At 48.4% G+C, this 11,913-nt stretch overlaps 1 protein-coding gene across 2 annotated transcripts; it reads right to left on the bottom strand.

The window, feature by feature from the left end:
• Window positions 1–2,628: 2,628 nt before the first annotated feature.
• On the bottom strand, window positions 2,629–5,841 carry LOC119355206. 2 transcript variants are annotated; one of them, XM_037621986.1, is made up of 2 exons: window positions 3,752–5,841; window positions 2,629–3,617 (listed from the first exon to the last, which is right to left on the bottom strand). In XM_037621986.1, the coding sequence occupies exon 1, from the start codon at window positions 5,812–5,814 to the stop codon at window positions 4,444–4,446; it is 1,371 nt and encodes a 456-aa protein (XP_037477883.1). In that variant the 5' UTR covers window positions 5,815–5,841; the 3' UTR covers window positions 2,629–3,617; window positions 3,752–4,443. The 2 variants fall into 2 exon arrangements, with proteins under 2 accessions (XP_037477883.1, XP_037477884.1); XM_037621987.1 differs by having other exon boundaries at window positions 3,766–5,841.
• Window positions 5,842–11,913: the final 6,072 nt, after the last annotated feature.

The following is an 11,913-nucleotide window of genomic DNA, read 5'->3' as shown; positions in this document are numbered from 1 at the left end:
TGATTTTAAAAACAACACAAATATTAAAAGTTTCATGGATTTTACAAAATTACCAATTAAAAGTTCATAGTTTCTTTGAAAAATATCCAGAGAGAAAAAACCAGAAACCGTAAGAAGACAGAAAACACTGAGATAAAATAATCTGACAGGAAAGTGTTGAAAACCAAAGAGTAAACACAAAAAGCAATGAAAATAATTGGACGGCCCAAGTTGCAGGAAGGGCTTGCAATTCCTACGGAAACGCTATATCTGGCTTACAGCGAGAGTATCATCTGGCCTGAAGCTTTTCAATTATGCGCTGCAGCATTGGGCCGTCCCTTTGCAATGCATTCAATCGCTCGCAGGTTGTCGCTCATTGCATTTTGCTTCGTTCGTACTTATCCCTTTTTTCGTTTTTTGTTTTTCTTTTTTTTTGTAGTTTTTTACTGTTTCTTCACCTATTTTCCTTCGTTTTATTTTTTTCACCGGTTTTCTTCATTGTTAGCGGGTTTTCTTTGCTTTTCTTCATTTCTTTCTCCGTTTTCATTGTTATTTTTTCTTTGTCTTCATTTCTTTGTTTCTTTCTTGTTTACATTGATTTTCTTTATTTTTATTTGTTTCTTTCTTGGGTTTCTCTGTTTCCATACATATGGTACATTTTTGGTATATATGTAACAAAAAATTAATACACGTTTAACATTTTTTAAATACATAACTAAAAAAATTGTATAGATGGTAAGAAAAATCTATACACATTAAACATTTTTAAAATGCTTGAGTAACATTTTTGAAATACAAAATTATTTTTTTAATACATGATCAGGATTTTTTAATATTAAATTAAGCAAATTTTAACATGCTCCCTCTTACCCTCTTTTTTTACATATAAGATAAGAAGGTAAGTGTTAATCAAACTACTAATTAATGAGATCAACGGCTCAAATCTATTATATACTCTTACCTTCCATACCTAAACAGGGGGTAAGAGGGAGCATGTTAAAATTGCTCAAATGCTTGATCATTTTTTCAAATGCATGGTCAGCATTTTTTCTATACACATTTAACATTTTTCAAAGGCTTGATGATATTTTTCATATACAATATTAACAATTCATGAATATATGGTCGACTTTCTATACATTTAACATTTTTTAAATAATTTATTAACATTTAATACAAGATTAAGATTTTTAGATACATAATAAACTTTTGTCATATACATGTATTTTTTCTATACAGTTTTTTGTATATATTAGAAATATTTTCTAAATGCACATTTAACATATTTCCAACGCCTGGTTAGCATTTTTTTAAAGGAAAATGCTATTGTTCAGCCGGCGGATAACACGCACTGCGTCCGCCGCCTCCTATGTCCAACACGTGTCCTTGTCCTCTTATCCTTTCCTTGTGTATTCTCCGTCTCCTTACCCCCGCTTGCAGCCATGGCTGCTGCTCGAGCACGCACGCCCGAGCTCCGCTCTAGTCACCATCAGCCTTGTTGCGCCGCTCTAGACTCCGCTCTCGCCCTCCGTCGTTGCTCCAATTAGGATGTTTTTTTATACTTTTCGCAACAACGGGTTTGTTGCAAAAGTCCTCCCGCAACAATGACTTTGTTGCATTAATTTCTTGATTCATACAGCAAACGACACCATCTTTTCAGTGAAAAAAATTCTGCAACATTATTCATGTTGCAAAAATCCTCCCGGAACAACATCTATGTTGCAAAAAAAGGTGAAGATAGAAAAAAATAATCCGCAACACCACCATCTTTGCAAAAGTCCTCCCGCAACATCATCTATGTTGCAAAAAATGTTGAAGGCAAAATTAAAAAATTCTGGCGAAAACAACACTTCAGTGGTTTTGCAACAAAGTAATTGTTGCAGAGCCATTATTAATGTTTCAGGAAATGTGGAGGCTCATGTGCAACTAAAATTTGGGAGGCTCATTGCTCTGTTTTTCACATAGGTGTTCATGTTTCAGAGTGGAACAGAGCTAGTGTTTCAGAAACAGGATCTCATCGAAGATTGTTGATGGGATCTGCTCGATGGAGCTTTAGGAAACAGCACCGGAGGACTTGTGAACCAAGTGGCAGATCCAACTCGCAGCGGAAGCCCCCCGGCGACGCTTGGAGCTGAGAAAGGGCCGCACCCGTTCTCCAAGCAGGGGTCCTCGGTGAGCTAGATTGGCGTCCGACCCTACCATTTGGCGCGTGATGTGGTGCGCCATGAAGGCCCCCCCCCACGCCGGCGGCGGCTGATTTTGCGGTGGTTGGGGGCGGCGCCGCGCTAGGCACAGGTCTGTCGGGGCCGGGACAAAGCGCTTCTTTCTGCAACACGTCCATTGTTTCAGGAATTAGTGAGTGGGGAGGCGACCGAGCCACATTCCGGGAGATCGATCGGACAGCTGCGCGCGCGTAGATCGAACAGCCATCGAGGTGGCAGACGTATCGCGCGGATCAGTCAGCAGCGCCCTTTTTTAAATATGTAAAGAAGTGTTTTGTTGTAAAGTATTGATTTAGAATATCTAGAAATATAAACAAAAGTAAAAAAAGAGAAACCAAAAACAAAAAAACGTGAAAAAGAAGATTGTGGCCTCCCGCATGCCTGGACTGGCTTATCTCGGGCTAGCCTTAGGCGAGGCTACCTGTAGTAGTAGCGATCTCCCTCTAGATTAATCTCACTCCAACACAAGGTTCAGTACATAATGGTGATTACAGAGGAATGGTTACACTAATGGAGGAAGAACACGTGAACTGGAGTTAAGGGAAAGGAAGGAGATAGGGGAGAGAGGTAGCCGCCGCCGGTTCGTTGATCCACTGGATGCCCTGGACGTCGCCTCCTCCCAGGCTCTTATCACCTTGGTCGTTCCAGAATGGGCCAGGCCCGTTTAGCTGGCCCAAGGGGCCAGCCCAAGCATGTGATGGTAGGAGGGCTCCTAACATCCCCCCTCCTTGAAATGCGGCTTGACCCCAAGCCGACACCACCGAGAGCCGCCAGGATCCCATTGCATGCGGCATTCCTTAACTAGCTTGAAGTCTTGATGGTAGTCGAAGTCCGGGTTGACTTGAACGACAAGGTTGGAGTAGCCATGGCCGATGGTGACTCCATCCCAAGAGGCACCGCAGAAGTGGTCGTTGCCAACATAGTCTTGATCGAAGTTGAGATAGTACTTGTGGTGGATGGAGCCTTGCACGATGACGACAACGACATTGGTGATGAAAACCCTCCCTCCTTGAAAAGTGCCTCGATTGGAAGCTGAAGTCCCATAGCCTTCCTGGACGACTGTGAAGCATCCTAGACCATGAGGTGTGCCCCACACACAGATTTTTCCGCTCCTCATGGACTTGCATGACTGGCAATATAATGGCAGCAAGAACCCCTATATTGCTATGAGCTTGTCAAGTCTGCATTCAAGCTCCAATGTTCCAGGCAAGAAATGGATGGTCATCCCCTGATTTAGTTCGTCGCTAGCCATTGGCTTCTCCATTCCCAACTGGATGCATATAGGAGTCGCATATGCAAGCCAGACTGCAAACAAGTAATGCATCAGGGAAGTCAATGCACCTGTACTGCATATATAGCTTGCAAGGCCTCCGGGATCCCACAATTGCTCAAGGTGGTCGCCACTAACTGATGTATCTGGAGTCCAGAAAAACATTTGTTTATGCCCAAAGGAGAATGATACACTACCAAATAGACTGGAATCTGAATAATGAATCTCTGTTGCAAATTGTACAGCCTGAATCGTAAATAGTTTGAGAGTGTCGAAATACCAGCAATGATTAACCTCACATAATATTGGTTCAGAAAGGGGACGAGGCAACATAAAAGTATGTTGTGAATTTTTGTCCCGCGATTGATGCTTGTCCCACTGCCATTGCATCGTGATACCAGCTGGAGCAAAAGACAATAATGGCCAAAACTGCACGAACTGAATATAGACACTACTTGGAAGTGTTGTACTTAGAGCACCCAATTGTTGCTTGCTGTGAAGGAGCTTGTCATGACCATTGAAACCTGAATCAGTTTTGCCCCGTTTCAAAAACCACGAGCATGAGAGCTGCACTGGAAGTATCCTTATGCAATTCCCAAGGAGATTGGAGCACCGTTCCCATGCATTGCTAGTGTGAAAGTTGATTGAAGCACAGCCACTGCCTTTAAATTCTTCTTGACTCAAAAACATTGACATATGCATAATATGAATAATTCCCTGTAATTTATCAGAAATAGGAATGCAACCCAGAAATTTTGTTCGATCCAGATAAAACTGAAAATCTTCACTTTGTTGCGGTACGTAGCATGGACCAAACTGCAAGTCCTTGTAGTCAAACTGCATCTGTTTAGTATTGAGTGTTGCCTGGTCCAGTGGACGCTCGAAACAGAGAAACAACTCCCAGATCTGAATAGTACTAGCCTCAAACATGTAAACCACAGCAGCACAAACTTCGTGCAGTTTCAAATATGCTCAAGCAGAGCCTCCTTCAAGGTAATATGTTGGCTGGACACATGGAATGCCTTCATTCATGTAATTTGGTAGCTTCAAGCGAACAATTTTGTGACTGAACTTGAACACCGATGGTGCCTTTTGAGCACATAATTTATAAGAGGACTGCATAAAGCAGACTTCATGTAATAGTTGCTTAGCGAAACATGAATCATCAGTGTTCTGTTGCAAAGACGACAAGCAGAAAATCTGAACATGGGGTATCCTTATGCAGTGTCGAGGGAGGTTGCACTCAAGATCACCAGCATGGCATAATTCCACCTGAAAGGTACTACCTAATTCATCCACAATCTGTAGTGCCTTTGTATGCATTCTACAGATTTCTAATCCGTTAGCAAAATCATAGATGATATCCCAATGGGCAAAATATTCAGCTACTGCCATCAGTTGCACTAGAGAGCATGTACAGGACTGCCGACCCTGACAACCTATGTTGCTGAAATCCAAATAAATCCAATGACCAGCGTGTGGTGCAGTATCAATGAGCCTATGGTTTGTTCCAAGGAATCTCAAGCTTAACCATGCATCAACACTTATACTTGTAGACATATCCACATTGAGAAATGCCAATTCATTCAATGCTTTAGTATTAGGTGGTGCCTGATCCGGTGGACTCCTAGACTGCAACTGTGCTTCTGACAAACAACTGATATACTCTTCCATGGAAATCACCTCACAACAAGAAACTTGATGGAAAACCACATCTCTGAATAACCTCAAAACGAGTTCAGAACTGAACCATAAAACTTCCTGTGATTGACGACATATACCTGAACAGGGCTCCTCCTGATAACTTGCATCTAAATGAAACCTGAAAGACGGCCACGGGCTAGGCCTGAACAGCTGTCTGCTGTGTCTGGTCCTCACTCGCACAGGTGACAGCCATGGTTGCTGCCCGATTCCGTGCTGTATCGATGGTAGGCACGAGGTTTTGCTCTTGTCCACAAGATGAACAGGCTTCACCCATGCGCCATCCTGGACTAGACCGCCTGTCGAACACATGGTGAGCACCGGCAAAGCAGGGTCGCTGGAGATGATGAGGGCAACGCCGTGGTCTGCCTTGCTCATCACTTGGGTGGAGGTGTATACAGAGAGGGCATCGAGCTCCTGCACGCCGGCCTTGGGGTCGACGTCAGTGTTGGTCGTCACATGAGAAACGACCTCGGCCCTAGAGGCCATTGCCTGCTCCAGGGCGAGCTGCTCGACTGCTTGGTGGATGGGGTCGACCGTGGGCTCGAGGTCAAGGGCGGTGGCGGCATCATGGACCTCGTCGACGTTGTCGGTGGTGTCGACCTGGGTCGAGCACTTCGTCGAACAAGTGATAGGCACCATCACAATGCAGACCGGGGTTGCATCATGGCCGACCTTGGGAATCTCCTGGGCCTTGGTGGTGGAGCCGGAGACGTCCGGGACGGGCGCCGACGCGTAGGTTGTGCTCTCCGGCGAAGTTGTCGCTGATGGTGGGTTGTGGACGACGGCGGGTGAACTGGTGGCCCAACTGACGTCAAGGGTATTCAGTTTCTCGGCGAGGGACCTGGTGGCGTTGGTGTAGGCGTCGAGCCTGGCGCCGAGCCGCTCGAGATACTCCGAGGAACGGATCCATGGTCGATTCTGTCGGATGGTGGTGGTGGAAAAAAATTGGGAAAGGGTGGTGCCTGGCTCTGTATACCAGATGTAAGAGTAGCGATCTCCCTCTAGATTAATCTCACTCCAACACGAGGTTCAGTACATGATGGTGATTACAGAGGAATGGTTACACTAATGGAGGAAGAACACATGAACTGGAGAAAAGGGAAAGGAAGGAGATAGGGGAGAGAGGTAGCCGCCGCCGCCAGTTCGTTGATCCACTGGATGCCCTGGACGCCGCCTCCTACCAGGCTCTTATCGCCTTGGTCGTTCCAGAATGGGCCAGACCCGTTTAGCTGGCCCAAGGGGCCAGCCCAAGCATGTGATGGTAAGAGGGCTCCTAACACTACCCTACGTCTCGCTGTAAACGAGACATAGGGTGGCCCTTCTTCTTCACTGTGAGCAAAGAAAAATAGGATATTCCATCATATCCATGGGCTTGGACCAAGTGTCACTATCACAATCTTGTTTATAAAACAGAGTCACTACACACGGAGGACTGGAACAAATTTTGTGGCTGTGATGCGAATGGGGAGTTCGAAACGGTTGCATCGTTGGTAGCTGCAGACACATCAGTGTGTCCAAGCGTGAGGAGCCTCAACCAATCATCTAGAAATGTCTCGATGGTAAAACGAAAAAGTTTACTCAACTCTATATACCCGCGAGCGTTGAAACAAATTAAGGAGGGGATGGCTGGCGTAGCTTTCGCGTCCATGAATGCGTGTGATCATCATGGACCATACCCGCTAACATCTACTCTTGGCGGCGAAGGACGGCTTCGTTTGCTCGGGCCCATATGACCCGACCGCGACTGCTCCTCGCCGACCGCTCCTACTGTTCATGGCAGCGAGAAGACAAGTCATCTCATTAACTCTCCTCGCAGGTCACACATGCGCCACGTTCGGGCGTGCTACCGTGTCGAACAACGGACGGGGGATGGCGTCTCTCGGTCTCTGCACTGCAATGTGTAAGACAATAGGCTTTGGGGGAACCGACACAACCTATTAGGGGTGACCTATCACATATATATATAATGAGGTGGTATACAACGTTACAATATACACATGTAAATACAGTCTAACACCCTCCCTCAATCTTAGCCACTTTCTAATGAATCTAGAAGGGTAAGATTGTGCCTGCAAGTCTCAAACTGTGGCAAAGGCAATGGCTTGGTGAAGATGTCAGCAAGTTGATCCTTGGAAGAAATAAACTTGATCTGTAGTTGCTTCTGAGAGACACGTTCACGCACAAAGTGATAGTCAACTTCAATGTGTTTCGTTCGGGCATGGAATACCGGATTTGCAGAAAGGTATGTAGCACCGATGTTATCACACCAAAGAACAGGAAGCTGTGATTGGGGTATACTTAACTCCTGAAGCAAGGACTGTACCCAGATGATCTCTGATGTGGCATTGGCCACAGCCTTATACTCAGCCTCAGTACTGCTACGCGAGACAGTAGCCTGTTTCCGAGCAATCCATGCAATCAGGTTAGAGCCAAAGAAGACAGCATAACCCCCCGTGGATCGCCTGTCATCCGGATTGCCAGCCCAGTCTGCATCAGAATATGCTGAAAGACAACCAGAGTCAGACGGCCGAATATGCAAACCATGAGCCACCGTGAAACGAATATAGCGCAAAATCCGCTTAACAGCAGACCAATGAGTGTCACGGGGTGACTGCAGATACTGGCAGACTCGGTTAACAGCATAGGAAATGTCTGGTCGCGTGATCGTCAAGTACTGGAGCCCACCAACAATACTCCTGTACTCTGTCGCATCAGAAGAAGAAAGAAGCACACCATCAACAGCATTGAGCTTATCAGTGGTAGACATGGGTGTAGTCGTCGGTTTGCACTTAAGCATCCCAGCTCGCTGCAACAAATCCAGAGAGTACTTCTTCTGCGTCATAACAAGGCCAGCATCACGAGAAGTAACCTCCACACCAAGAAAGTAATGAAGCTTCCCAAGGTCCTTGACCGCAAAATCAGCACCAAGTGAGCGAACAAGCGCAGTAGCAGCCGACTGAGAGGAGCTGACCAAAATGATATCATCTACATAGACCAACAAGTACATAGTAACCTCAGGCCTTTGAAGAAGAAACAATGAGGAGTCAGCAGTTGATGATGCAAAACCATGAGCACGAAGAGCCATTGCAAGCCGAGCATGCCAAGCACGAGGAGCCTGCTTCAGACCATAAATTGCCTTGGATAGACGACAGAGATGATCAGGGCGATCCGGATCAGAGAAACCCGGAGGCTGGCGCATGTAAACCTCCTCCGCCAAGACACCATGAAGAAAAGCATTTTGAACATCAAGCTGACGAAGAAACCAACCTCGAGTAACAGCCAGAGAGAGAAGAAGTCTGATGGTAGTAGGTTTGACCACTGGACTGAAGGTGTCTTCATAGTCAAGTCCAAAACGCTGTCGAAAACCACGAGCAACCAGACGAGCCTTATAGCGCTCAATGGACCCATCAGAATGCCTCTTCACTTTGAAAACCCATTTGGAATCAATGACATTTACCCGTGATTGTGGAGGAACAAGAGTCCATGTCTGATTGCGAAGAAGCGCTTGATACTCCTGCTCCATGGCCTCTCTCCAATGAGGAATGCGCATAGCAGCTTGATACGTGCGTGGCTCAGAGGATGGATCTGCGAGAGCAGCAGACATGCACGCCGCTAACCAAGCAATTGTGCCATCGTGACGTTTCTTAGGCTGAAAAATGCCACTCCGACTGCGCGTATGTGGACGTAGAGCAGCAGCAGGAGCCGGCGGAGGCGAAGGTGACGGAGACGTGACGGTCGCCGGAGATGCAGGAATCACCTCAGGCGAGCTCGGGACAGACGACTCCGGGCTGCATGGCGAAGACTGGCCCGACGACAGGGGCTCAGAGGCCATGGGCGAACCGAGAGTGGGCGAGGCCAGCTCCGGTGACATCGGCCCAGACGGCCTTGGCGAGGCGAGAGCAGGCGAGGCCGGCCCTGGTGAGAAGGGCCCAGACACCCTAGGCGAGGCAGGGGCGGGCGAGGCCAGGCCTGGTGATGACTGCCCCGACGCCCTGGACGAGACGGGGACCGAGGAGGCCGGCCCAGTCGGCGGGGTTGCAGGACGCGACGATGGCGAAGGCAGCCCAGAAGCCAGAGGCGACCGGGTCAGGACGTCGATCGACCGTGCATGAGCACGGAAACCGAGGCCATGCAGGGGCGCCATGTGCTCCTCATGCACAACAGAAGGTGCCGAGGATGAAGGCGATGGCGACGAAGAGGAAGATGGCACTTCCAGAATCTCCAAACGAGCCCCACGACCAGTGCCTGCACCATGGTTAGGCAACAATAGAGGAGAATATGCAACATCATCAAATTGGTCAGAAGCAACAGAGGATGAATGCATGACAGGTGGCTCGGTAGTGGACACAGGGAGTTTGGCAAAGGGAAAAACATGCTCATCAAACACAACATCCCGAGAGATGTAGACACGATTAGTGGGCACATGAAGACATTTGTATCCTTTATGAAGAGAGCTATAACCAAGGAAAACACACTTCTTGGAACGAAACTCGAGCTTACGCTTATTATATGGACGGAGATGGGGCCAGCAAGCACACCCAAACACCTTGAGAAAGGTGTAGTCCGGTTGTTCATTAAGGAGAACTTCAATGGGAGTCTTCATATTCAAAACACGAGTGGGAGCACGATTGATGAGAAAACATGCAGTGGTGAAAGCATCACTCCAAAAACGAAACGGAACAGATGCATGGGCCAAAAGAGTCAGACCAACTTCAACAATGTGACGATGCTTACGTTCTACTGAACCATTCTGCTGATGTGTATGTGGACATGCTAAACGGTGAGTGATCCTAAGCGACTGAAAGAAGGAGTTGAGGTTGCGATACTCGCCACCCCAGTCCGACTGAACATGAACAATTTTGTGCTTGAGAAGGCGTTCAACATGTTTTTGGAACTGAACAAAAATGTCAAACACATCAGATTTACGTTTGATAAGATAAAACCAGGTAAAGCGGCTGTAAGCATCAACAAAACTGATATAGTAATTATGACCACTAAGAGAAGTCTGAGCAGGACCCCATACATCTGAAAACACAAGTTCTAAAGGATGTTTCACCTCACGACTGGACTCCGAAAAAGGAAGTTGATGACTCTTCCCCTGCTGACAAGCATCACACACTGCTACATCTTTATTACTAGACACACTAGGAAGCTCATGACGACGCAAAACATGCCGGACAATAGGTGTGGCCGGGTGACCAAGACGAGCATGCCACTGTGACGGAGATACCCGAACTCCACTGAAGACGCGAGCGACGCCAGGATGCTCCAGACATAGAGACCTTGGCAGAGCCGCCCACTAAGAAGAATGTCCCTCGTGCCCCGATCCTTAATAAAAAGATCAAAAGGATGAAATTCACAAAGCACATTATTATCACGAGTGAGTTTAGGAACTGAAAGAAGATTACGTGTCACAGATGGAACTCGAAGAACATTGCGAAGTTGAAGACTCCTATTGGCATGTCTAGTGAGAAGTGATGCTTGACCAATATGAGAGATGTGCATACCTGCTCCATTGGCGGTGTGGATCTTGTCGGAGCCATGGTAGGGTTCACGAGTGTGAAGCTTCTCCATCTCACTGGTCAGGTGCTCTGTCGCCCCAGAGTCCATGTACCAGTGGGGATCAATGGAGTAGGACTGAGTGTGTCCCTGTGGCTTCTGCGGCGGCGGACGATCAGCCATGGCGACCTGACGAGCAAAGTTGCGTGTATCCTTCACGTCATTGCCGAGACCAAGAAAACCCCGCTGGAAGCGCTTGTGACACTTCGAGGCCCAGTGCCCATCGCGACCACAAAGCTGGCACACACGTGGACCGCCAGCCCCTGGTAGCGTCGCAGTAGGAGGAGGGGCCGAGGCGGGTGGTGGTGACTGCCCCGAAGGAGCCCTGAATGAAGCAGAGGAGCGACCACCCTTGGTGGCGGCGTTTGCCGAGAGGGCGTCGTTGCCCCTGGATCGGCGCGTCTCGACTCGTTGCTCAGTAAGCAGGAGGCGTGAAAAGACCTCGTGTGCTGGCATGGGCGTGGAGTTGCCCCTCTCATTGATGATCTCGACTAGGGCGTCATACTCCTCATCAAGACCATTGACAATAAACGAGTTGAACTCGGAGTCGGTGAGGGGCTGTCCAATGGAGGCCAGCGTGTCGGCGAGACTCTTGACTTTGTTGTAGAACTCAGTGGCGGTGGAGTCAAGCTTCTGACACTCCCCAAGTTGGCGACGGAGCCCAGATACACGAGCCTGCGACTGTGCCGCAAACGAGCGCTCAAGAATAGTCCATGCCTCGTGGGACGTCTTGGCGAAGACAACAAGCCCAGCAACGGCCGGAGAGAGCGACCCCTGGATGGAGGAGAGGTTCGCCTGATCCTGCCCTGTCCAGACACGGTGAGCCGGATTATAGACCGGACCGTGCACGCTGTCAACCAGCGCAGGAGGGCAAGGGAGAGAGCCGTCGACATAGCCAAGCAGATAGTGACTCCCAAGAAGCGGAAGAACCTGCGCGCGCCAGAAGATGTAATTGTCCGACGACAACTTGATGGTGATGAGATGGCCGAAGTGAAACGGCGGCGGCGGCTGCGATCCCATCGAGGAGACTGGCTGAGGTGAGACCACCGTGGAGACAGTCAGAGGGGCAGCCGGCGCGGTGACAGAGGGCGCGATGGCCGCGGTTGACGCCTCGAAGCTTGCCAGCGCGACGTCCTCCGCCACCAGCGGCGCAGTGGCCGAGGGCGCGACAACCGCGGT

This window comes from Triticum dicoccoides, chromosome 2A, assembly GCF_002162155.2.
Source record: "Triticum dicoccoides isolate Atlit2015 ecotype Zavitan chromosome 2A, WEW_v2.0, whole genome shotgun sequence".
NCBI classification, from domain to species: Eukaryota; Viridiplantae; Streptophyta; class Magnoliopsida; order Poales; family Poaceae; genus Triticum; species Triticum dicoccoides.
Note: the sequence above shows the minus strand (reverse complement) of the source record. Positions and strands in the feature narration are given on the sequence as shown.